At 37.4% G+C, this 26,536-nt stretch overlaps 3 protein-coding genes across 3 annotated transcripts in view; 1 reads left to right on the forward strand and 2 right to left on the reverse strand.

Annotated features, from left to right (window-relative positions):
- Window positions 1-113: 113 nt before the first annotated feature.
- On the reverse strand, window positions 114-4,398 carry LOC107041636 (serine/threonine-protein kinase 33-like). The gene is made up of 6 exons (XM_015262270.1): window positions 4,335-4,398; window positions 2,496-2,654; window positions 2,311-2,417; window positions 1,165-1,239; window positions 969-1,060; window positions 114-294 (listed from the first exon to the last, which is right to left on the reverse strand). The coding sequence occupies exons 1-6, from the start codon at window positions 4,396-4,398 to the stop codon at window positions 114-116; spliced, it is 678 nt and encodes a 225-aa protein (XP_015117756.1).
- Window positions 4,399-6,905: 2,507 nt separating this feature from the next.
- LOC107041155 (partner of Y14 and mago) lies at window positions 6,906-11,357 on the reverse strand. The gene is made up of 3 exons (XM_015261566.1): window positions 11,226-11,357; window positions 8,790-8,886; window positions 6,906-8,711 (listed from the first exon to the last, which is right to left on the reverse strand). The coding sequence occupies exons 1-3, from the start codon at window positions 11,254-11,256 to the stop codon at window positions 8,225-8,227; spliced, it is 615 nt and encodes a 204-aa protein (XP_015117052.1). The 5' UTR covers window positions 11,257-11,357; the 3' UTR covers window positions 6,906-8,224.
- Window positions 11,358-16,616: 5,259 nt separating this feature from the next.
- LOC107041326 overlaps window positions 16,617-26,536 on the forward strand; it is a 43,485-nt gene continuing 33,565 nt past the window's right edge. Inside the window, exons 1-6 of the mRNA XM_015261831.1 lie at window positions 16,617-16,761; window positions 19,669-19,793; window positions 19,878-20,118; window positions 20,952-21,068; window positions 21,988-22,217; window positions 24,278-24,487. Coding sequence (XP_015117317.1) covers window positions 16,617-16,761; window positions 19,669-19,793; window positions 19,878-20,118; window positions 20,952-21,068; window positions 21,988-22,217; window positions 24,278-24,487 — 1,068 coding nt within the window. The remainder of the gene's footprint in view (window positions 16,762-19,668; window positions 19,794-19,877; window positions 20,119-20,951; window positions 21,069-21,987; window positions 22,218-24,277; window positions 24,488-26,536) is intronic.

The following is a 26,536-nucleotide window of genomic DNA, read 5'->3' on the forward strand; positions in this document are numbered from 1 at the left end:
TTGCAGCGCTTGATATTGACAGTAGCATGAACTTCAGTGGTTAGCGCCAACTTTGAAACTGGAAACATCTCTTTTTGTCTCCAATCGAAATGAAAAACGATATTGGAATGATTTTATTCTTTACTGAAATTAGTTAATCGATTTTTCAACACTTTTTTTCGCACTGCTTCGCGCTGAGAATTTGATAGATTTGTGTCGATTTTCGGTGGAACCCAACTGTAATCTGGTAAACGAGACGACAATCTTCTTCGTGATTTATTAGAATAACTTCCGGATACATTTGCAGTAATAGATCTGTAATGAAAAACATGATCTATGATAGGAAAAATCATGCGGCGGTACCACAGAGTAAACATTTTCTAGTTTCCAGAAAATTTTTCGAATTTTGGAACAGTGCCATACTGAAATATAACAAGCAAAATATTCTGGAAATAAGTGGAATTTTCACTTATTGTAAGAAAATTTTCTCTAAGAATTAAGTTTCTCTAAGAATTAATTTTTTTCAGCCTGACGAAACATACTATTTCGAGTGCGTTACTTTCCTCTGAACTTTGTGCACTCCGTGCAGAAAACAAACACTTCACACAAACTAAACCGCCCCGAAAAGTGAACTTTTCAGGTAGGTGTTACAATAGCATATTTCAGGACAAGTGCCATGGGGTTTTTTACTCGCGTCCGGGCCGAAGGCGAGGAACGATATTTTTCCGTAGTGATTTTCACTTTTACGAGTTTGGGGAAGGGCCATTACCAATCCCCGGACGAGAAAAAGTGAAGGTCAGTACGGAAAAAAAGGTTTTCTGTCATTTGTCACTCGAATCTCTTATTTTTTTCCAATAGAAATTTAACTCTACAAATTTTAAATTTGTAAAAAAAAACTTTACAAATTTAACTTTAATTTAAGAATGTAGAATTTTAAGTATGACTTTTAGCCACTATAAGACGGATATAATTATTTCAAATTAATTTACATTGAACTGTCATCGATTTCAGAGTCTCGTTCACTGATTCTTGGTAGGTTGTCTCTTTCCTCAGTCTGCGTGGAAGTTGTTGCTCTACGCACCTGTGATATTTGTGATAATAAATCACTTCCATCCCAACAAGGATCCTGAGTTATAATTTGATTAAACTCAAATTTGACTTATTTAATTTGAGAATTTATCTCACCGACATTTCATCCTTCCAGAGTCTCATCATATCCAAAACATTCGACGACTCTGTACTCACGTGTCCAGATGCTCCCTTTCCGTAAAAAAACTACATATGATTCTATAGTAAAGTAGTCAAAAAAGATGAGTGAAAAATTCACTTGCAAAATAGTCAGTGATGCCGCGAGACATTTCACGAGATAGCACGAGACAAAACTTTGGAGAGATGATCTCGGTCTCAATGAACATGGAAATCTTTGCTCTCGTCTCAGTTTCAAAACGCAATATCGACTTCTTTAGTAATGATTCCGAGTCAATTTATCTCATCTCGGTTTCCGGTTTTTCGCGTTTTTTATGTGTCGAAACCCGAGACGAGACAAACCGAGACAAAAACCGAGATTTTACATTTAAACACCCGAAAAACTTAAGACAGAGATGAGATAAATTGACTTGGAGTCATCACGAGAGGAGTCGATACTGCCTATTTCGACACTGAGATGAGAGCAAAGATTTTCATGTTCATTGAGACCGAGATCATCTCTCCAAAGTTTTGTCTCGTAAAGTGTCTCGCGGTATCACTAAAAATACTTCATGGATATCTTCGAAATAAAGAAGTTGGCAAGAATTTGCTGTGAGTCTTTGTTTTTAGCGTTTGAAAGTTTTCTGTAGCTCATTTTGCGACGGAAAACGTCGAACTGTCAATTTTGTAACTTGTTTCTTTTCAAGATATCTAAAAAATAATACACGAACTAACTTTGAACTCATTGCGCTTGAAGAGATCCAAGTACCATTTACAGTTTGGTGCGAACCATACGATAGATTCAGAGATTTTCGATAATTAAATTGGGCCATTAAATTAATTGGGCGCGAGAAAAACGAAAAACAAGTGGGAAATTGGTCTTGTATTGCAGATAGTATAGTTATTTTTACTTTGTGCACTTTTCAAGCAGGTATCACAAAAAAATGAATAAAATCGTTACAACGTATCCGGAAACGTATAGAGTTAAACGGGATTTCACTAGAATTGTTGGACCACATTCTTTTCAACGAAAGAAAAAGTGGCCAAAGTACTTGGATATCCTCAACTCATTGATAACTAAATCAATAATAATTGGTTCAGTAACGAAAATTCTCTTCTGTAGATAACAAGTATATTTTAATAAACCGATATCCAAGGATGATGATTGACTTCAGCAGCCGTTATTCGAAAAGCAGGATTCCTCTCCAGCAGTTTACTGAGTAAATGTTTCCCTTCATTAGAACACTGGAGAACTTGGGAGAAATTAACGATTTATTTATGGATTATTCACTGTATCTTTCTATATTATTGAGACCGTCAAAAATATTCACCGGAGTAATCGACATCCGCTGTAGTAATGAGTTTGTACAACTGCAGTTCATTGTTCGAAAAAAATGGAAATTTGCCAGTCAGGAGAACGTACATTATTACACCCATAGACCAGACGTCGCACTGTTGACTGTATGACTTGGTCGTCACCATCTCAGGTGCTAGTTTCAAAACTCCATTCATTTTAAGGGGCCACCGCAGTTGGTTTGAAAAAAACGAGAAAGTGCTAACGAACTCTATTTTTCACATGATAATCATTAATGAGTGGAAGAAATTATTTACAAAAATGCAGGAGTTTCATCGTTGTTTTTATCGTTTAATTAATGAATCAAAATCGGCTTTTATGTACCAGGAAATATAGAACTTCGAAGATTTCAGCAGTTGCCCTACATTATTGAACAGTGGACAAGACAGAAAAACTGCTAAATCACCAGCCCTTCAATAATGAATTACTAAATCTAATTAACACTCCATTGGTCGCACTGCATTTTTTTCGATTTTTCAAATTACACTGCAGTAAAGCCTCAGAAAAATTGGAAAAAAATTGACATCTCATTTTGAAGTGTCTAGAGGGCCTATCAATGAAAATATCCGCCAAAAATATCATAAGTAATTACATTTTAAAATTTTTATTCCGAAACTCCGGGCCCTGCGCCGCGTATAAGACTAATTTTCAGAAAAACATGGCAACATTGAGCTTGAATATGTAATTAACGGTAACAGTGAACATAAAAAATCTCACGGGGCCTTTTCAAGCATACGATCTAGATCACTTGATTTTTTCAGATTTTTCTTAGATCTTTCAAATTTATCGTCATGTCGATTTACGCTGATGCCGCGCGACGCTTCGATCCGGTTCGCCCCGGTTGGGGTATGTTGCGATGATGATAAAGACTTTAAATGGTTAGATCTCACCATTCTAGCCGGCCGGTTTTTGAATTCGGAACCTTTCGCATGCGAAGCAACGAACTTACCCACATTCGTAAATTTTTCGCAATCAACGAAGTGTTCAGTACTAGAACCCACGATTTTTTAAAATAACAATAACAACTCTAGATTTCGCAGATAATTCCGCCTACCCATTAATAATTATTATTTGACAAAGTCAGTTAATTGGTACCTTCCGAGGGGCTACTCACTCCGTAATTAAGTAAAGCTGTCTTCATATATAACTGGGTTAAATATTAACGAGACTAAACATTAATCGAGTCATGAGCCTGATGTAGCTAAAATAATTAGCGAAACGTCGCAAAATGACAATTAGATAAATGTTGTTTTCATTTTTGTCTAACATCCCTTGAAATTGTGTAAATATTTGTAAGCAAGTTGCATAATTTATTTATGAGAAGAAAATTTAAAAAAAGATATTAATATTCTGCAAAATGTAATTTGGATGATACTAATAAATATGAATTTTTCTATCGTTTCAACAAATTATCAACAGTTCTTTGGGAAAGTCAAGTCTTTTAAAGGTATTTCCTCTACTCTCCATGGAGTGGGGATAGTTCGGGCACGTGACGATCGTTTCGTAGAGTCTCATTGAATTTATGAACATTATGCTGGTTTTTAAAGAAGAGAAGAGTTCCATTTCACTGTCTTACTATTTGTTCTACGATAAAAATGTAAATTAGCGTGATCACTGGACGGGTTCGAACACTTGTTGAGTCACCCTCCATAGAGAGATAAAATATCAAGGATTATCCCCACCCATCATATTCTAAAAGACCACGAATTTTTCTTCATGTTTATCCTCAAGTTACTAAATTCCGAGATAACAGAATTCCTTATTCGGCTTGTCAGATTTACCACTTCAATGCAGAATTATCGATTGACTGATTTACCCATGTATGTGATAGTGCCGCAAAAATCGTGAAGCATATCGTCGTGCCCAGGACCATTTCTCATGGCGCTCAGTCCAAAATCCGTTATTTTTATGTACAATTGGTCCTCTGGATCGACGGGATTTTTAGTTATCAAGATATTTTCTAGCTTCAAATCACGGTGGACAATATCTAAAGGGAAGAACGTCAACTTTATCCGTTGCGGAAATTTTCTGGCATTTTTTAATACCATTTTTATGGAGATATCCGAGGGCACATGCCAAATTTTTTATGACGTTCATAGTTTCTATTTCTGCGAATTGTTTCTTCTCCCTGAAAGTTTTTGCTAAAGAGCCGAGGCAAATTTCGAATACTAGATAAATTACCTGTAAATTAAATAATGCATTTGTTTATTCATTCACTGTAGACTCCAGTGTAAAATGGTGAGGGACAGGATGAATACAAAATGGATGTACAGATTATTTTGAACATATTCCGGAAAACAAGTGATCTTGAGGATTCCGTCAAGGGATCTGCCTGATAGAAAAATTTAGAAACTACTCCAGGGAAAAAGATCGGACTGCGCACGAGCCGGGACGAGACGAGATTTTCCAATGTCTCGTCTCGGTCTTGGATTAAAGAGAAATAATTGATATCGTCTGTCTTGTACACTTTAGTCTCGTCTCGTTTTGGTCTCGAGAAATATATGAGATATTCCACCCCAAATGAGTCACCCGCTGCCCTCCGTACCCCTCTTGAAAATTAATGGATATTTTTTATACGATTAGGGGGGTCAAAAAACTATTTCTCAAACTTTCAGATTTTTTTTTTGACAGCCCAGTTCGAAGATATGAATTTTTTTTACTTCTCCATTTTTTCCCAATAACTCGAGTTCAATTTTTCCGGTTTTTATTTATGACACGTCAAAATTTTCCATTAAATTTCTTTTTTTCGATTCTTAGATGCTCATAATAACGAATTTTTGAAAAAAAAGTTGAAAAATTTGAAGTTTGCAAATTACGTAACGATTGATTTTCAAAATTTTTTTTTCAGTAATTCGTATAATCTAAACAAGTATTTTGAGCCATCATTCAAGTTGCGCATTCTCCTGGATTTATTTAATTCTCAATTTTTCCTTTTTGAAATTTCGTAAATTTGGTCAAAACACCCCAAAATCACGTCCACCGAGGGAGGAAAACAGGACATTCTAACCCGCGTGTGGATTACCGCCCGAGGTTTCCTTTCTAGGTATACATACCATTTTTCGTCATAACTGCACAGTATAGTTCGATTTTTCTTCGCAAATGCAGGGAGGAACGTGGGGGATGTCATTCCGCAGATCGTCAAAAACAAAAAAAATCCGAGGAATGAAAAAAGCCACTTTCCGCCCGTCATTTTTGGAGGAAAATCGAACTTTCCGTGCAGATATGAAAAAGTCTTATTTGACGAAAATGACTTTATAATCCGAGCCGAAGATGTAGAGCACATGGGTCAGAAAAATATGCAATTTTCTCAACTTAAATAATTTTTGTGATATTCCGAAGTTTGTTCTGTCAGTGTAATGAAAAAATCTTCTGATATTCTTCTCTAAATGTATTTTTATCCAAAATATTTGTACCACAACCTGTGTCAACTTTTCGAATTTATATCCTTAATGTCACTATTCCACTAGAGACTTATTTTCCATGACTACTTACTTTTGGAGATTCGAAGACACAATCTAAGAATATTATATTGGGATGATTGACTAATTTTAGAATGTGAATTTCACGTTCAACCAGGAGTACTCTAGATGCTCCTGCCTATAAAAATATCTAGTCTTACAATATTGAAACTGAACGAAAAATTCAGACATTGAATAAGATAACAAAAAATCGATTGATTCATCATTCAAGTTGTCGTCTAATTTAATAATGAATACATAATCCTTACTTGTCGTTTATTGATAAGCTTAATAGCCCAATAAACCTTAGTTGTTCTATGCTTCGCCTTAACCACTGTTCCGAAATTTCCTCTCCCAATAACTTCCCCAATAAAATAGGTTTTTTGTAAATCCGCAACGTCGGAAATTCGTTTATGCACCAACGTGCGTTCCTTCAACTTCGAAGAACTATTAGAAAAATTGCAGGCACCAAGCATTGATTTATTCGTCAATTATCATCAATTAATCATGGATTAAAAATAATAAAACTACATTTGGACGGCCATTTAAACTCTGACGTCTGATACTACACTGGCATTTGTCACAATAATTCGAATCTTCTCGAAAAACATTCTTTCCAAAATTCAGCAAAATGTAAAAGAACAAGTCCAATTATCACATGTCAAAAATGAAATTATTCCGGTGATGAATAATGCTGAATAAAGAACAACGGGAGACATTTTTTGTCGAAGTTGCTTCCGTTACAAAAATAGTCTTTTGATATTCTCCTATAAAATTACTTCGACCTGATCTTCCAGAAAATACGTAACTCGGTGGGAAACCAACACGGCTCGAGCGTACACTAAGGAATAGTATTTTTCCGTACTGACCTTCACTTTTCCTCGTCCGGGGATTGGTATTGGCCCTTCCCTAAACTCGTAAAAGTGAAAATCACTACGGAAAAACATCGTTCACGACTAGTGCCATGGGGTTTTTTTATTTACGCGGTTGGCCAGTCCTCGCCTTCCGCCCGGACGTCCACGCGAGAAAAAAAACCCCATGGCAATCGCCCTGAAGTATACTATTTCTTGAGAAAAACATCTTTACTTGCATCAAGAAACTCATGGCTCGAAAATTTTCAAGATCAAAAACTCTTACACTCAGAAAAAAAGCGTTCGTCAAAAGATTTGACACTCGTCCTGAAAACGAGGACAATTTGTTAATAAGAAGTAAGTGATTTCTCAACCCAAGTCTAGTTGAATCAATTTGTGCAATAGTTTTCTTCCTCAAATTCAAAATATGTGAATGTGAAAATCCCTTGACTTAGTTTGAGAAGTCGCTTTTTTATCATAGGAAGAAATTACCCTCATCTTTCTGACAATTACCGAATTTCTTGACGGATGTTTTTTTTTCTCAGTGCGAGATATTTTGTTCTTGAAAATTTTCCAGTGATGGCTTTCTTGATACAAGTAAAGACGTACTTCTCAAAAAACTTTTTAGTTCTCATTGTTGGGAGACAAGTCCATAAGAGCTTGGCTGGCAAACCAACTCACAGGTTTGCATTATGATTTACCTCATTTTCCAACTGAGAAACGACCTATGATCCAATTCGGCCGCAGCCGGATAAAAATACATTTCTAGCTAAGGATCGTATTTCCTATTCAATCATAAAAGTGTGGAGATGTTTCAAAAACTGCTCGCTTTTCTCAATATATATAGCTGTGCTCGAGCCGCCTTAACGAATACGTAACTCAATACAAATCTGATGATATACTAGTACGAGAAATTATGATTACTCATTCAACGAAATAGGTTTATCTTCAATCGATGTATATAGGATGCAGTATTTAGAAGAAAATAGGCAATCTTTCCTACATAGATATTTCTTTGACCGGTATCTAGCGAAAATTTTGTTGAGTTACGTCTTTTCATCTTATTTTCTCGAGTTATGTCAATTCTTCTAAGACAAGTCAACTCGTTTCTGAGATCAATGCAAAGTCAACAGCACTGTGAAACTTGACTTCTTCTTTTTCTATAAATCTACATATTTCCATGATTTAAAAAATTATAAACTTTTTTTAAGTCTAAAAAATGCCGGAAACGTGTTTGTCATTTCCCTTTTAAAAGTTGATTTGAAAAAAATTACAGTTAAAAATTGTATTATTATTATGTGTCTATACAGGAAATAAAATAATTCTTCATCGTCAAAATTAATTCATAAAACCTTTCCGAAAGTTCAATGTACAAAGATATATAGTAATCATCCGATTTATTGGTTTGACTCCAATAATTTAATCTCGTCCAAGACATCTTTTTTCCTCGCAACTTTATCCGTCATCTCTTTCTCCGGATTCTTTATTTCGCCACTCTTGATTTTCCCCTCGAGAGTCTCAATTTCTCTCAATTTTTTCCTGAGATTCTTCAGCCTCTTCATACTATCACTGAGCAATGATGCGCCATCTTGTCGCGCTGGAGGCGCTGGCTGAGATTTCCCAGGTTTTGCATTCTGCTGAGACTTACTGGGCTCTAGCTCGGTTATAGACGTTTTAGCGATATCCTCAGCGAGGGAATTCACGGCTTTGCTCTTGCTTTTCTTTTTCTTCTTCTTTGGTTCGTTAACCACAATCATACCTGGGATTGGGCATTTCCCGTGTTGTGCATCCACTTTTGCTTTGTGCGCTGCTACGTACTCCGCGGACATTCCCACTGGATAATTTATCTTATTCTTCGAGAATTGTTTCCCCAAACTCTCGTATCTGAAAAGTGCAACAATTAAGTGATGAAGAATTCTTTAATTTCATTCAAGAATTAGTGTTAGTGACGAGATAGCGTACAAAGGGACTTCTTCTTGCGGAACGTAGCCATCCTTTACTCTTCTTGGTTTCCTCCATGAACCGTCAGGGCGCTGGCTCGCTGGAATAAATGTTCCTCCTGAAATTTTTACCTTTTTATAGACAAAGAAAAAAGTTCCTCATTTCTAGAACCAAGTTACTGATTTTTCAAATCTTATGGTTCTAGGTGACATTGTATAGAAAATTTCTAAAAATGGGTATAGGCTATCCAGTAGAAGTTTATCATTCCGAGGGTACCCCCACTCTACGTAATTCCCACTCACGTGCTTGGACCCCACTCCAATTCGTATAATCTAAACAAGTATTTTGAGCCATCATTCAAGTTGCGCATTCTCCTGGATTTATTTTATTCTCAATTTTTCCTTTTTGAAATTTCGTAAATTTGGTCAAAACACCCCAAAATCACGTCCACCGAGGGAGGAAAACAGGACATTCTAACCCGCGTGTGGATTACCGCCCGAGGTTTCCTTTCTAGGTATACATACCATTTTTCGTCATAACTGGACAGTATAGTTCGATTTTTCTTCGTAAATGCAGGGAGGAACGTGGGGGATGTCATTCCGCAGATCGTCAAAAACAAAAAAAATCCGAGGAATGAAAGAAGCCACTTTCCGCCCGTCATTTTTGGAGGAAAATCGAACTTTCCGTGCAGATATGAAAAAGTCTTATTTGGCGAAAATGACTTTATAATCCGAGCCGATTTATTGGCGCTGGCTCGCTGGAATAAATGTTCCTCCTGAAATTTTTACCTTTTTATAGACAAAAAAAAAAGTTCCTAATTTCTAGAACCAAGTTACTGATTTTTCAAATCTTATGGTTCTAGGTGACATTGTATAGAAAATTTTTTAAAATGGGTATAGGCTATCCAGTAGAAGTTTATCATTCCGAGGGTACCCCCACTCTACGTAATTCCCACTCACGTGCTTGGACCCCACTCCAATTCGTATAATCTAAACAAGTATTTTGAGCCATCATTCAAGTTGCGCATTCTCCTGGATTTATTTTATTCTCAATTTTTCCTTTTTGAAATTTCGTAAATTTGGTCAAAACACCCCAAAATCACGTCCACCGAGGGAGGAAAACAGGACATTCTAACCCGCGTGTGGATTACCGCCCGAGGTTTCCTTTCTAGGTATACATACCATTTTTCGTCATAACTGGACAGTATAGTTCGATTTTTCTTCGTAAATGCAGGGAGGAACGTGGGGGATGTCATTCCGCAGATCGTCAAAAACAAAAAAAATCCGAGGAATGAAAGAAGCCACTTTCCGCCCGTCATTTTTGGAGGAAAATCGAACTTTCCGTGCAGATATGAAAAAGTCTTATTTGGCGAAAATGACTTTATAATCCGAGCCGATTTATTGGCGCTGGCTCGCTGGAATAAATGTTCCTCCTGAAATTTTTACCTTTTTATAGACAAAAAAAAAAGTTCCTAATTTCTAGAACCAAGTTACTGATTTTTCAAATCTTATGGTTCTAGGTGACATTGTATAGAAAATTTCTAAAAATGGGTATAGGCTATCCAGTAGAAGTTTATCATTCCGAGGGTACCCCCACTCTACGTAATTCCCACTCACGTGCTTGGACCCCACTCCAAAAATCCACGGATATTCTTCTTGAAGATAGCCTATACTTGATGGGATTGAGTTTGAGGCGATAGGTTTGAAGGAAAATGGCCTCTGAGAGGCTTTTCCCATATGTGTAGTCACTTGAGAATTCTATATTGTCCACTAAGGATGGAAAGTCATGTTTTCCCCACCCGAGGTGCGCATGCTATTTTTTAACATGCCTGCAAAGAATAGTATATTGTGCATCAAGGGCGGGAAGTCATGTTTTCCCGCCCGAGGTGCACATGCTATTTTTTAACACGCCTGCAAAGGAAAGTTCGTCTTTTGCTCCTTGATGAGCGGGAGGAAAGTGAGTACTTTCCGCCCTAGGGTGGAAAGTTGCTCCCAAGGGCGGAAGGTCTTGACTAAGCCCTGTCAGGCCCTTGGCCTGTCTTGGCTAAGGGCTTCTAAGTCTTGAGAAGTTCTTATTATGAGAACCCAAAAGTTTTCAGGTTTTTCACAATTATACTAGGTAAAAATTGTTGAAAATTAGACCTTTCTTCTCTGATTTTTTGAGAAAATTTTCGCAAAATAAGTGAATTTAACTCCTTTCCATGATTCATTGCTCCACAGAGTACGACAGAGTTAAAATTTATCGATTTTTAATGCAAACTAGAAACTTTTCTCAACATAGGACTCTCTTAATCCTTTTCTTATGAATTTAATAATATCCAATAATTATAGTACTATAGGTGCGAACGTTTTGGAGCAAAACAATTGTTTTTCTAATTTGTTTACATGGTTGAGGTTATAAATACTCCGGTCACCGTTACCGATTGGAGTAAAGGTGTTTTTGTAAAATTCTACCTACCTTCGTCATCCTTGACGTACGCTGTCGCCATTTCTCAGGGGATTCGGGTTGAGACGGGTGAACTTTAATTGATATTTTCGATCTGAAAAGGCACTTTAGGAGTCGCTGATCATGATGCCTGTTTTTCGGGAATTTGAGTTGTTTTTCTTTGATTAAAAATGCAGGAATCTTTTGTACCTTCTCGGATGTTAACTACCGATCATCGGTATCTTACCTGCGGTAAATTCAATATTGATTCACGGTTAGCTATCGACCGCCGATAGCCAACCGTGCAGCAAACAGTGAACCCACGGTAAAACAGAGTAGAGTACAGTGTAAAGTTCCTATTTTAAAAAGAGAATCTGGAAGAGAAAAGGGAAGGTCGGAAAAAAGTCAAGAAATTGATGATTTTATTTTATACATTATTTGATTTTTTCAAAACCCCTATGCAAAATTCCAGATAGCCTAGGAGAATGCGTGACAAAAAAATATTAACAATAGAAAAAAAGTCGCCAATGGAGTTGTGATGATACATTTCGCTATGGGAAGGAACAGCTGAGTTAATCAGTGCTGCCAACTTGTACCTCGAACGACACAACGTTGTCACTTTTTCTATCCGTATTAATTATTTTCTCATTATCCAAAAGACAAGCTGGAAAAATAAAAAAAGGCTTGAAGTATGTGGGGAAAAAATAAAAACGTTATTAAAAAAATTTTTCGAACACAAAAAAGATCGAAATAGTTTGAAAATTTGTAATTGAAATATCGTTTTTTTTTTAGCGATTGGTTTCCTGCAAAAGAACAATAGATTCCCCTCCGTCTCACGTCCTACATGCCCCCACCCCGCAAATACCATAACTGCGTGTCAGGGTACGCGTACCCTTTGGTACGGCAGCACGCTGTAAGGTACCTGGTTCCTTCAAAAGTATACTTTATGTTTTTTTTCAAATTTTTCGGATGTTTTCTTACGGCTTAATGTCGAGATTCAAATCCAGACCTGTAAAGTTTAAGTTTAAAATAAAATCATTGTAAAATGTCCGGAAATTTAGGGTCAAATGAGCTTCAAATGAAAGCTCTGATGTTCTACATCAAAAATAAAAAAACATCACTGGAGAAAAAATAACCAAAGTACTTGGATGTCCTTAACAGCCATTTTTTATGCGAAATAAAAGTCAAAAAAAATTAGGTGCATGACTTTGTTTCGTTTTCCCTTCGTCGAACCAGATAAGAAGAGATGAGAAAATTACGAACAGGAATTTGCATGGAGGTCAGTCTTTCGTAATTCCCCATTTAGACATCCTTTGTGATCTATGAATAGCCAAACGACAAAAATTACGGACGAATAATTCCTAGATATTTTATCTAGGAATTAATTGAAATTTCCTTTCGAAATGAATTTGCGAAATTAATTAAACCTGGGTAACGCGTTGACTGAGTGCGAGAGGAGTAGGGAATCGCAGTCGTCCATTGGCTGAGGCACACGTGTAAATTAAGTTAGGTTGGATGGAGAACTGTGATTGGACCAGTGTTCGATCGTCTGCATAACGTCATGAGCAATTTTCGAGCGTTTGAAATCCTCAACTTTTGATAATTAATTATTTATACGCAATATTTCAAACGACTGTGATTAAAAAATTCCTCATTTCGGTCCTAAACTTAAGTTTAAAAAATGAAAACAAAGTCATTCAAGTTTCCTATTGCAGCACGATGCAAAACAAAAAATAACTCTTCATGGACAAAATATCAAAGTGGAAGTATCCGCCAGAACATGCCGTAAACACCTCAATGATTTCTAACGCGTTAGCCTCGAGTGTTTGGTGTCACGGGGTGCGCCCATATAACCGGAAGTTACTCGACAACAATCGAAATCGGATGTGATTGTGACCGGTGCCCGTGGATGCATTGTTACACAATGAACAGATGAATTTTAGACGCTCAACTTGTACAAAACCAATAATACCCCATGGACAATAAATGTGCAGTCCTCAAACACGTTGAAAATTACTCCAGTTATGCTCAACGAAATTCAACTGATTCAGTATGCATCGTGTTTCTGGCACCGCGAGATATAATTCCTCCTCAGAATACTCGAGTTCAATTAATCCATAATTGTTTGTTGAAAGCGTGAATCATTAATGGATTAATTAAAAGTGGATTTTATGTTTGTCGAAAATCGGTTGTTCATCACTGAATACATTTTCCATCAACTCATATTTTTACGCAGTAATTCTCGATTACTCTGTGTTGCATTGTCCGGATAACTGTGTAAATAATAACAGAAAAAGCATTCGATGTGAATTGTATCTTCCCCTGGTGATTTCAATAATTGATTTTTTTATTCAGAGGGGTACAAACGGAATTTGGAATCTCGAAAATGTGAGTGTTACCCATAAACAGTAATTACAAGCTACACGAGGGGAGAATTATTTAATGAAAATGTTTCATCAGAGGGGTACATGTGTAATAACCGAATAACAACTTTTCCATCCGACTTCACTTGAAAGCTCTCGAAGAATAGCACAATTATCTCTCCAAAGGGTATATTCCCAATTATATTTGAAACAGGACTCCACACATTCTTTCCCTCCTCGCTCAAAATGATTAACATTTATGAAAAATTGAATACTACCGAATTATCTTTGCGTCGCAACCCAACACCACATCTCCTCGACGCATGATTATTCACCTTCAGCAAAAAACTGAAATGAACCTGTCTGAAGACTGCCACATTTGCAGAATAAAATCAAAGGGAAGAGACAATGTGGAAAAAAAATCATCGCAAAAACCAAAACAATAGGGGGCAAACAGAAAACGGATCGACTGTCGTGTAAAAACCCTCGAATGAAACACAATGGCGCCAGTGTGTTTGCCGTCAGAAACACAGGAGAGATACCCATAGTGACGGAAACGTATTCACGGAATTTTCTGAGGATGTGGTTCCTCCGCATTCCCATGGAATTCCGGGATTCGTTGGGGTTTTGGTTGGGTAGCAAAACGTTCGCTTTTCCACGATGTGCATAGGAACACTGCAGTGCTTTGTGATTAAACTCGAAATAGGTGGGGGAGACATTGGGTGTTGGGGAGGTGTGCATTAAGTCCTGAGGAGATTGATTTACTTTTGTCCCCGCAAGAAGCTTGAGAATACCAAAGTGTGCATATCAACGTGAAAAGATCGAGACTCGGGTAATAATTTATGTCCTTTAGATACGGAACAATGGGAAAGCCCTGAAAAAGTTGAAAAAAAAGGAGAACGAAAGAGGGACAAGAAAAAAAGAATAGAGAAACATGCTGAAGGTAAGCACTGAAGGATAGTCGCCTCGGGGTGGGTGAATTTACCGGAAGGCATTTGGTACTGAAAATATGGTAGATAAACTCATAGCAGTTTATCTCTGGACAGAACCAAAAGTTGGATATTTATCGTACCTTTTTGGGAGAATTTTGTGTCGTATTTATGGCACAAATTATTTTTCAGATAAATTTATTATGATTTCTCTCTATATTATGAAAATCCAAATCGACTTCTGGTGATAAAAATTTGGTACCCGTAATTAAGACTTGTACCCCTCTGATGTTTAGAATAAGGGTCGCGAGGGTCAGATTAAGGATCACAAGGGTCAGAATAAGGCTCACAAGGGTTAGATTAATTGTCACAGGGATGAGATTAAGGGTAACACGGGGGATACTTAGTTACGAGAGTCAGATTAAGGGTCACACGGGGATACTTAGGGTCACAAGGGTCAGATTAAGAGTCGCAAAGGTCAGAATAAGGATTATGGGGATCATATGTGGGTTATATGGGGATTGTCGAGCGGAGTGAGCACGAGACAGAGCCCCCTAGTCATTAATAATTTTTTCAGTACTTTTGAACGACGTAATGGCCGTAATCAAGTGTAATGAACGAAGGATAATGGAATAATCAGAGAATCTTTATTAGATGGCCTGGTAATACGAAAAGCTAAAGGTGGGACAAATAGCACTGAAAAAAACCTATCATTAGGAAAGCCAAAGCGTTCCGGGATTACCGGGTGCTTCATGCAATCTATGCGTCTGTGTAACACTCTGATCTCCATGAGATTCACCCCTTGGAAAATCGTGAAAAAAAACATCCCCTAAATGCAGGATTACAACGTAGAGTTATGTCATTGATTCTTCCTCCTCCCATTCACACTAATGAATTGTGATAAATGTTTGTCACTCTCTCGTGTTCAAAGTCGTATCAATTATGCACTGATAAATGAGTACAAATTTAAACTGTGTAACGCGTGATTTATTCGCCAGATTGGTTACATAAATCGACAAGTTGTCGATGCGGAAATGTATCTCCACTGGGCAAAAATTTTTGCTGAGTCTGTAACAAAATGAGGATGATTTAACCGAGGCATTGAATCGATCTATCGCATATTTTATTTTTATTTTAGCTTGCGAGATTCTTTAAATTGAAAAATGGATTCATTTTGTTAGTTGGGAAATTTTTCAATCAATTAGCCAAACATTCAGACTTGTTAGTACACCGGTAGATTTGGTATCGAGCCAAAAAATTTCAATGGGAATTCATGGCCGTGTCATTTGTGTTTGAAAGTGATTTTCGATGTGCCCGTAGACGAAAATCGTTTTTTTAGAACAGAGGGAGAGAAATTTCAATGAAAATTAACAACTTGCACGCTAAATTCGGTGGTAAAAACATTCAATGGTGCATCTCTATTATTTTTCATTTTTCGTTGGGTATTGAATATTTGGATTTAACTTTTCAAGCTTTATGCATCTATCCATTTTATTTGATATTTTCATGTTGCTTAATCACGCTATAATTGCAGAGCGATTATTATTCACTAAAGAATCATTGATTCTCTGTTAATTGATTTGAACTGATGCGGATAATCTGAATATTGTGAATTCTTCATTTACGGGATTTTAGATGGGGACGGACGCAAAAATGTCAGTTCCGCATAGACGTCGCGCGGTACTGTCCCATCGACCCCGCGGGGTACCTTTGTGAAGTGCTTTGGCGCGCAAGGCAATGCCGCGCGGGAACACCGCAGCAAGGCACACGCGGCAGGGGATTGCTACTAGGAAAAGTGCATTTAACGCGTGGAGTGGAGTTTGCGGTAGTCACGTAGTTCAAACATAATCAAGGACGTTTTCGTATTTCATGGGCTCCTTCGTGTAGTCAAATCTGGTATACATATTCGTGGTAATTGAAGGAGCATGCAGCGAAGGAGGTGATTGCAGAGAAAAGGGAGAAATTGGTCTTATTCCTTTGGAGAATAAATTCTTAATGAGTTTTATGGGGTGCTTTGATGTCAGTAATGATGATTGCGCTCTTAATTGAGAGGGATAAAACATTCAGCTTCTCAGGTTGTTTCCATGCTGTTTTCAGATATTTACCTGAGGTCGGAGCGAATGTAGGACAGCATGGGCTGTACGACTAGTGCTGCTCCCTGCAAGACTGGCGGGTCAAGGCTCATGACAACAAAACTCAACTTTACTAAAGAACAGTTAGAAGGATTGAACGGATTTTTCCGAAGATCCGTGGAACGTCAGGGAGTGTATAATAAAGGTGATTTTGCTATCACCTCTTTACTAACGCTTTACTTTGGGAATACGGGGGGAAAAAAGTTGGAGAAAAATTATCGAACAAGTGATGTAATTGTGGAGCGGGATTCAGTTCTAGGTCTTTTTCACCCTATCTTGGGGCAAATGCGAGAAAACAGTGAATTTTTCTCCGTCGACTGGAGAAAACTTATTGAACGTGAGGACTATTGATCCCGAAACTGTAAAATTTACCATTCAGGCTATCCAAAACCATCCCGTAAATGTGAATGATTACGCGAACAGTAGACGATATTCACCGTTAAGATCTTATTTATTTGAAATTGGTTCAAGCATATAATACTTGTTCCAAGAAAGAAACATCTCATTAAAAATGATGTTTTCTATCAGTGCATATACCGGAAACTAGAATGAACAAAGTTCACCGTTTTATGGAGATGTCTACATATTATAGAATGATTGCTCTACAATGTAGAGTCTACATGGAGAGACAATGCTAGCTTGATGTGCTATTCATCAACCCATGGGACCAAATCATGGTTAGCAATAAATTTAGATGTGGCACCCGAATTTTTAAGGAAACCACATGGAAAAGTAGCGTAAGATCTTCAAGAGTTAGAGTGCTACATTTGAATTTTTGGGTGAATTAGCTGAATTCGTTGGTGACCTCCGTTTGGTCCCACGGCTAGTGTATAGCACAGTAATTTTTGAAGGGATTCGCACGGAATTGTCATGTATTTTTCTCTCCGTGCAGAACAAAATTGCGCGCAACCTTACGAGATGATTGCCAACGTCCATCTTCCCCGACTTCCTGTCTCACCCGTATTTACCCTGGGCATTATCATCGACTAGTAAAAATCGGTATATAGTAATCGAGCTTTGTATCCCACGCTACCCCATTTTACTATTATCATGGATCTCATATAGGCAAATTTACTAGTCCGTTCCCTCAGAATTACATGGAACCCTCATTCAACCGCTACCAGCCGGAAGGAACGAATTGGTAATTCTGACCGTACCTCCTGGGATCGTAATTTTCATCCCATTTAGACTTTTTTCAACGTTCTTTAGACCCCAGGAATAAAAGCTGTGTGTACATCATTTTTCGTTACAAGCAATGGTTTATGAGAAGAATAATTTGTTCGATTTACTTTTCCGCTGCAGTCGAATGTCTAAAAAATCGCTGTTTTGAGTCGTTGAAGATTGAAATGGTGGTCATTTTTTCTTGATTGAACACCCTTCATGTACTATTGCAAGTTTTATTACAGTAGACTCTTTATAGTCACATTTCCCCTCATTGATTTTTCGTCGCTCGAGCACTCCGCTTCATCACCTACGGGCCCGAAACATATCTAGTATTTTCCGTGCGAATTTCTTCGAGGAGTTATTGTCGTGAGCGCGTGGTGGGGGTCGGGAAATACAGTCGCATTTTTCGAATTCACTTCCATGCGTGCGACCATAATAAGAGTTTACTGTACTCGAAACAACCATTTCTTACATAACATGCAGAGGTAAACAGAATGGTTAAATCGAAGAAATTAATTTTTCGATCGTGATTTACACGGAGAGAAAAGTGGATAAAAAAAAACAAAAAGAAAAGAGAGAAGCTCTGATACCCGCCTCGTTTGGGAGTAATGGCGGGTCATTTTGTTGACTGACCGTAATGGAAAACCTTGCAGCCCACCAGCAGGTTCATCGAACAAAAATGATTGAATGTTTCGTGATTTCGGGATTTTACACTACGAAGGTAAACGTAATTGTGTACAATTTATCCCGATGCTCGGATCACTTGTAAACGCCGGGCAGAGGAATTACAATTGATTCCGCGGAATCAGGTACTATAATGACGAGGAGTTCGCCCCGCTGTATGATCGTTTTCAATGCTAGAAGGAGACTGAAGTTGAATTTTAAATACTTTAAGAAAACCTATTCGGTCAATGCCCGAGTGCATGTCATACGGTGCTGATCTTGCATCCTTATTTCGACATTTTTACATGCTTTATTGGATCCCATGAATGAGTCCGTGTTTGAAGTTGTGAAATCGATCCGTTTTATTCGCGCTATTCTCTAGAATATGCCGTTCGAAAGCAAAATTTCATTTTCTAAGTTTATTTTAATTTTTGAAAAATTCTCAAACACAACATCCGTTATAGAAAAATTATACGCAATATTGAGCAATCATTGACATTCACTGGCATAATTTTTGACGGAATGTAGGGTAAATTTTACAGTTTCGGTTGAAATTACCCTCATGTTCAGTCAATTTTCCCGGACCAACAGTGAAAAATTCACTATTCGTCGCGCCTTTTTCCCAGATATAAAGTAAAAAAGTACCGAAAATCGAGTCCGCTCCATTATCACTTGACTTGTTCGGTAATTTCTCTCTAACTTTGTTCTCCGTGTATTCTATAAAGTAAACCGCACTTTGCAGTTTGAATAAAAATTGTGCCGCAAGAAGCATTTGCAAGCTAAAACCTCGAGAAATTACATTTTGTGAGTACAGGGTAAAATGGGTTGGGACGAACACTTTTTCCACTTTCTTTATATGCATATATATCTCACCTTGTATCGAAGTCCCTCGATGGGTCTCTTCATCGACCCAACACTTTCAAGTTTCACTACCACCCTCCCTTAATGGCCAGTCGTGAGGTAACAAAGAGATAAATTAAACCCTGTAATTGGATTTAAATAGCAACCAGAGCTTGATTCAACAATCCTGAACTTATTCGAGACTACAGAATATCGACCCACCTACGCTTTTCTTCGTTCGAGGTTGAATCATAAAACGTCTCCCGCTACGATCTATCTCACAGACAAAAAAAATGAACCACAGGTGCTAGCGATTCTCCTCCCCCTACATAAAAATCCCTCCATCCAAATAATCGTAAAATATTTTTTTTATTCCCGTTCCCAGATATCGAAGAGATTGAATCAACAATTGAGAGATTGGTGCAACGACTGATTGCAGGAGTGAGCAATCTGGATTCCAGATTCTCCTCCATGTTCCTCGTTTCCCTAAATGAGCGTCGCCGGATAAAGGTAACTTCCAATCTCTCGTCTAGATGTTATTCCTGTAACTCTCAAAGCCACATAAGAAGAGATACGGAATTATACATTTTTCAGCAACTAAAGTTTGAGTACTTGCTGCGTATCGATGCCCTCTCGACTCCGACCGTCGATCCTGATATGATGTGTGCAGCTGTATATGTCGAGGAAGATTCAACATCACTAGGATTTGCTAGACTCGGTTTACGTGGTGCTGATATCGAGCATTGGGCTGAGTTTCTTGGACCCGATGGGAGATTGAGGAGGGATCTCGTAAAAGCTAAACTCCTGAATCTATTGGCAGCTGCTACAAAACAAGGTATACAAAGTTTTAAGTTCAAGCTTAAAGCAATAGGTGGTACCTCTTCCTCTGGGGATTATATATTGTGAGGATTACAATGAGTAATCGATAGAGATTTAAAGTTGAATTTTATGTGCATCGTATAACGCAAAATATAATAGAAGGATAAAATTTGAGTTGAGTTTTTTCGTTCCAAATGGAAGCATTGTAATCGTTCAAATTTAAGTTTTGGATTTTTTGGATTATTTCGACCCATTATGAAAGTTGGAAGTAGGCTAATTTCAAAAGAAGTAATACGATGGCCACTATTTTCGCACTCGGTCGAAATAACATCCAAACGAATATTTTAAGCCATAATTGAAAAGATTTCGATGATTATTTTTTGAATAATCGTCGAAAAACTAAATTGGAAAAAAAGCTCATATATGTATATACATATATACATACAGACATGATCTAAAAACGGCGTATTCGAACTCCTGAGATCAAAATTAGTCATCCTGACGCAACAAAATGGAAATTTTAGATTTGACGAATACAATGCTGCCGTTCGGAAGCAAAAAGGGGTAATAAGAATAATCATGCTGATAACATTCAACTAAGTTGAAACTCTGACAAAATTAGGTAAAATGAAATCTTATTCAACCTAATAAGATGAAGTACACAATGAATTGTCCATGATAGAAGGAAATGATATGCAAAATAAACATTCGGAAGCATATTGCTAATTTATTAGCAAAACGGACTACACTATAAGCAATACGAGAACACTTTCCCATTTATTTCACTAAAGATTGCTTCAAAAATCAATTGTTTGATTCATTTGACCAACTGTCATTCGTTTGATTGAGATTCAATGGATGAAGCGGACGAGCGTATTTGTCAATGTCCTGGGCAGATAATTGATGCAGAAACTTTGGATAAAATCCTCAAGCAGCCAGATCACTGTAGGATTTTCTACGGACCAGGTAACAATGATTAATTGTCATTCACAATCGAGCCATCATTCAGAGTGAAGACTTTGGAAACAACACGAGTTTTGTTAGATATTATACTTCCATTATCCATAAACACTCCATGTCTACTATTTTTTTCTACTCTTGCATTTCACCATTTTTCCTTTTCCTCATTCTCCATGGTAATATATCATATTAAGCGATCGTCGTAGAAAATGCTAAGTCACCTAAGTAATTCAATATACCCCGTGTCCTATAAATTAGAATGTACGGTCGAGTGGAGTTACTTAATTATAACTGGCGGAGATTTAAAATTACGATGCAAACGAGCCTGTGAGGATGGGGTGGAGGTTGGCTAGGCGAAAGAAAGGAGTGAAAAATATACAGTGTCTACGCGTTTCCCCCGTAAGAGAGTATAAAAAAAGTAGAAAAACATTCTTGAAACTCTGAGCACCCCTGAGTAAATCAAAGGAATGGTCTCTATAAAGAGCGAAGGAAGAATATTTAATATTCTTGATTTTATCCTTTGTACAATTGAGATGAGAACATCACAATTCTCCTGAAATCTTGAGACCATAAATAATTCCTGTCTTATCCTGCAGCATCGCGAGAATCTTCTTTTTTACTCCACTCTTCAGCTGAAAATGGGGGTAAAAAAAATTATGAAGCTTGACATTGAAATGTTCAGGTGAAATTTTCACTCCCTACATTATTTTTCCTAGGATAAAAGAAACAATGTAATTTCAGTTTAAATAGTTATTTATATACCAAATTTCAACACTACTATTTCACTCCCCGGACGCAATAACCATTCACCCTTCTTCCTTTCTCAATTTATTTTTCATTATATTTTTTTTTGCTATTGTATCGGGCAGCCTTTCTCATGCTAATTTTCTTCATTCCCCCCCTCTCTCTCTCTCGTATGAACTAGCTACTCCGGAAAAAGTACCAACGGAGCCCCGTGATCATCGTGTGGCCCTGGTGGAGGACTCCAGTGGTATTCTTTTGCGTATTGGTCTGAGGGGCCACAAAATTACTGAGGTGGAAGTCAGGCTTTTGATTGGTATTGGTGTTTCAACCTGGTCAATACATGCCGATTATCCACGCAGAGTACCACTACACCATTGCGACGCACTTCTCCACTATAATGCAGCACAAAGCGTAAGTATACAGTGATTCAATGTCTATTGTATTTCTGTGTACGTGTGTGTTCGTTGCGCTAACAACAGTCGAGTAGTTTCCAAGTAAACAATTTGCAAGTGGGAGGGGAAAGGGGGGGGGGGAATGGACTGGTAGAACATGGGGAATTTGGATTATTTAATTAGTCCGTCAGTGTGGCACAGTTAATCAGCTCTCTGGCTGCTTGACCTCCATCCCATTTCGATGTGCTATCTCTCGACTTGAGTTCCTATGTTTGAGGGCATTAATATTTACATTGGAGTTCATGGCTTACTATGTGAACTGTAGGATATTTTATGGGAAGTGGTCCCTGGAAAAAATACTGAAAATAAAACAGAAATTAATCTTAGTTTTGAGGCTTTCGCGGCCATGATTATTGAAATCACTGGCTTCCGGATGGATGCCGCGTTTGGTTGCAGCGTTGCGCCGACGTTTCGCAAACATTGCAGTCTGCATCTTTAGGGGGAAATTTTGAAATTGCTAAATTGCCCACGGTCATTATAAGGCGCCAACAGCGCATTCAAAATCGCCCAATTGGCGATAAGTCGCCCAACCTGGCAACCCTGAATCAGGGCTATGAGCTCTGATTCCGAGCTCTGATCTCTGGGGGTACCCTTTATATGCCCTCCCCTGCGATGGAGGGGGGTGTGAAGGGGGGGGGGGGCCAGTCATTTTTAATTGATCAGCTGGTCAATTAAAAAAAGAAATTCACTTTATGGTGAAGACAGAAAATAAGTAAAAAAAATGTGTTGTAAGTCTCGGTTACTTCATAGTAAATGTTACAAATAAATGCCGACATAAAAAGTTTGCCCATCCCTACTTCGGAAATCTGTTTCTTTCCAAGGTATTTGTAAAAAATATGTTTGAATTTTTTACTTATTTAGTTAAATTTCATGCTAAAGTTTCTCGAGGTTCTAAAAAAATAATTTGATGTAAAATGTGTTTGGTACTTTACCCGGGTGTCTGACACCTCCATCTTTTAAAGAACTTGTATAGTACACGTAAACTTGTACTGAAATGCCTGGAAGCCATATAATTTTTTTCTTCTCTTAAGTTCATTTCTTCTTCTTTGTTTTCGCGTAATTTTATAAAAGCGAAAAGGGAAATAGATTCAATGAGTAAAGAAAATGGAATTAGTCCGTCAGTGTGGCACAGTCAATCGACTCTCTGGCTGCTTGACCTCCGTGCCATTTCGATGTGCTACCTCTCGACTTGAGGTCCTATGTTTGAGGACATTAATGTTTCCATTGAAGTTCATGGTGGACTATGTGAGCTGTAGGATATCTTATGGGAAGAGGTCTCTAAAAAAAATACTGTACATGAAGAAAAATTATGGCGAAGACAGAAAATAAGTGCGAAAATGTAAGTCTCAGTTAATTTGTTAACGGATCGAAGAGCAATCTTGAAGCTGTTGGAAATGCCTGCATGAAGAATTCGCCCATCCCTATTCCGGAAATTGTTCATTTCCAAGCTATTTACAAATAACATGAGTGAATTTTTTACTTATTTAGATGAACTGAATTTTAAAGTTTCTCGAGGTTCTAAAAAAATAATTTCATGTAAAATGCGTTTGACACTTTATCCGGGCGCTTGACACATCCATTTTTTAAGAACTTGTATAGTACACATAAACTTGTCGTACCGAAATGCCTGGGAACCATCTCATTTTTTTGTCCGTCCAAGTTCATTTCTTCCCCTTTGTTTTCGCGCCATTTTATAAAAGCGAAAAGGAAAATAGATTCAATGAGTAAAGAAAATAAAATGAGTGTAGTAGGAGGGGCGGCTTCTTTCACCGAGCACTCAGCCGCAAAAAGGTTCTCGTAAAGGGTGCCCTAGCGTCAATTTTTATTCTGCGGAATTTTCCCGACTCTCCTCCGAGCCTTCTTAATGTGATCTTATTATGCTAGACAGCATTATGCCAACAGCATCGTTGCATTATCCCAAGCGTCGCGATTATCCGGAAATGATCTTTAGATATCTGTCCCTGTTTGGATCTCTTCCATCGCTGCTATTACCGTCTCATAATTTTTTTTGCTATTCAGGGAATGTATGCTGTCGCAGTGGGACCATATCCTGGCGCTAGATGTGAGGATAGATCGACACTGTGGCGTATACGTGTGCCAGCTACTGAGACTATCATGAATCAGCATTACTCGGAAGAGAGTGTACCAGCACTGACGGAATCCGTGCTTATGTACATTCTGGATCAGCTCAGAGGTAGAATACCTCTGAATGTACCAATGAAGTTGAAGGTAGAGTAAATATTTTTTTATTAATTTTTCTTTATTTAGAAGCGACGATGATGGGGGAGAGACAAACATGTAGGTAAATGAATAAAAAGACGTGTCTTGGGTAGAAAAAAGCGATTTTCCCCTTTGAGTAATGGTTATCCTGGGCCCAAGATATTAGTACTCTTTGATGTTGTATTTATTTTTGTTATTTTCCCCCCCTTAGTTATCCTTTTACTCTGGAATATGCAAGCTATCGTTCCTCCTTTGACGTTAACATTGTTCTTTTTTCCTTTGCGTGGTTTTTTCTTCTAATTTCATATCGCCATGTCTTGTTTCCCACTCACAAGGAAAAGTAATTCATTCCCTTGAGACTCCAAGGGGCATTCAATACCGCTGTACTGTGTGTGGATATCAGGGATATGGGAGAAAAGGAGACCGGAGATCTTTCGAATTATTTGTAGATGTTGGTCGGAAAACAATTGACTTTTCCACATCAACTTCGAAGATACAAACGTTTTTTGCTTCCGAAAAGTTTTTTTTTGCATTTCAATCGTTCAAATTTAAGTTTTGCATTTTTTGTGTTATATTGACTCATTATGATCCAAAATATTCGAAAATGCAATTTTTAGACTGTTCCGTACGTACGTGTGTATGCATGTAAAGTTTTTCTTCAATTGTTCGCTGATGAATGGACGGGGCTAAATCTTATTTTTTTTTTCAAATGTAAGTCATTCATTGATTAGTTTTTTTACTTTTTTAATTTTTCGTAAATCGGTTCTCCGACGATCACTAAAAAAATGTTCTGAGTTGATTGAATGATGGTTTACAAAAGTTGTTTGGATATCGCTTTGACCTAGTTCGAAGATGAAGGCGATAGCAATAATCGTTGTTTTGATTCATTTATATATATTGATATATAATTATATATATCATGTGTCAATCTGAAGGTCTCATTGACATTTTTAAATTGATGCTCTATAGTATCTATTCCATCCACTAGATCAATTTCCATAAGCGATAATGCAGCGATTTTAGCATGTCACGTGTTGAAAATTTTCATATTTTTCCTCATAATGACGAGATTTGATTGGTTTCTGTTTAAGTCTATGAAAATGTGTCGAATTATCTTCAAACTGACCCCCGAATTATTTGATTCAGGCTACTTTTTATCAACATATGGGAGTTTGTATCCAAAAATTGAATTTCATGATGTTTATCGTAAATTCAGCTTGATGTGGATTTTTTAATAATTATTGACCAAGGGAATGAAACTATTTATATACCATTTCGAAGGGTATTTGTTGTAGAACGTAAAAATCAGGGGAATTAAAATTTAAAAAATTGCAACATATATCGATCTCATGCAACCTGACCGGCGCGCGCGAAGCGCGCGTCCCGTCTACTAAATAAAATGTTTTTATTAACATTTTATCGAAGGGCTGAGGGGAGAGATAGAACTGTAAAAAAGACAATCCGTTATATAATAAAAATAATGATGCTAATAAGATTCAACTAACAATAAGTTGAAAATCTGACAAAATTAGGTAAAAGGCAATCTTATTCAATTTAATAAAATGAAATAAACAATGAATTATATATGATAGAAGGAAATTTAAAAAAAAAAATTATATTATCTGCAATACAAGAGCAATTTCCCACTTGTTTATTTATTCACAACCAAATCTTTCATTATGCCCACGCCCATTATTATGAGGCACAGTTCAATTCTCTCCACTTCTTACACATTCTCAAGTTTTTCTTCTTTTCAATTTTCGTCCTTGAGAATCGATCTCAATGGTAGAACAAGCATTACATGGAAAACTTCGGGATGTACAACAGAAGTACTACGTGCGTAATGAGAAAAGTTGAAATCGATTTTGGATTCCTCACTTTCGAGGCACAAAACCTAGTACGAAAAGTTGTTTGGTCTTATTGGATGGCGAATAAACAATGATTTCCCATTCCAGTTAGGTGTAAGGCTTTCTTCTCTCCTTTCAGTTGTTATTCAGGAAGGAGGTGATAGGAGAAAGCCGAGAGGGTATCCACTTATGAATGTTGAATGGAAAGGTA

This window comes from Diachasma alloeum, unplaced genomic scaffold, assembly GCF_001412515.2.
Source record: "Diachasma alloeum isolate Michigan unplaced genomic scaffold, Dall2.0 Dall_scaffold_00179, whole genome shotgun sequence".
In the NCBI taxonomy this organism is placed as follows: Eukaryota; Metazoa; Arthropoda; class Insecta; order Hymenoptera; family Braconidae; genus Diachasma; species Diachasma alloeum.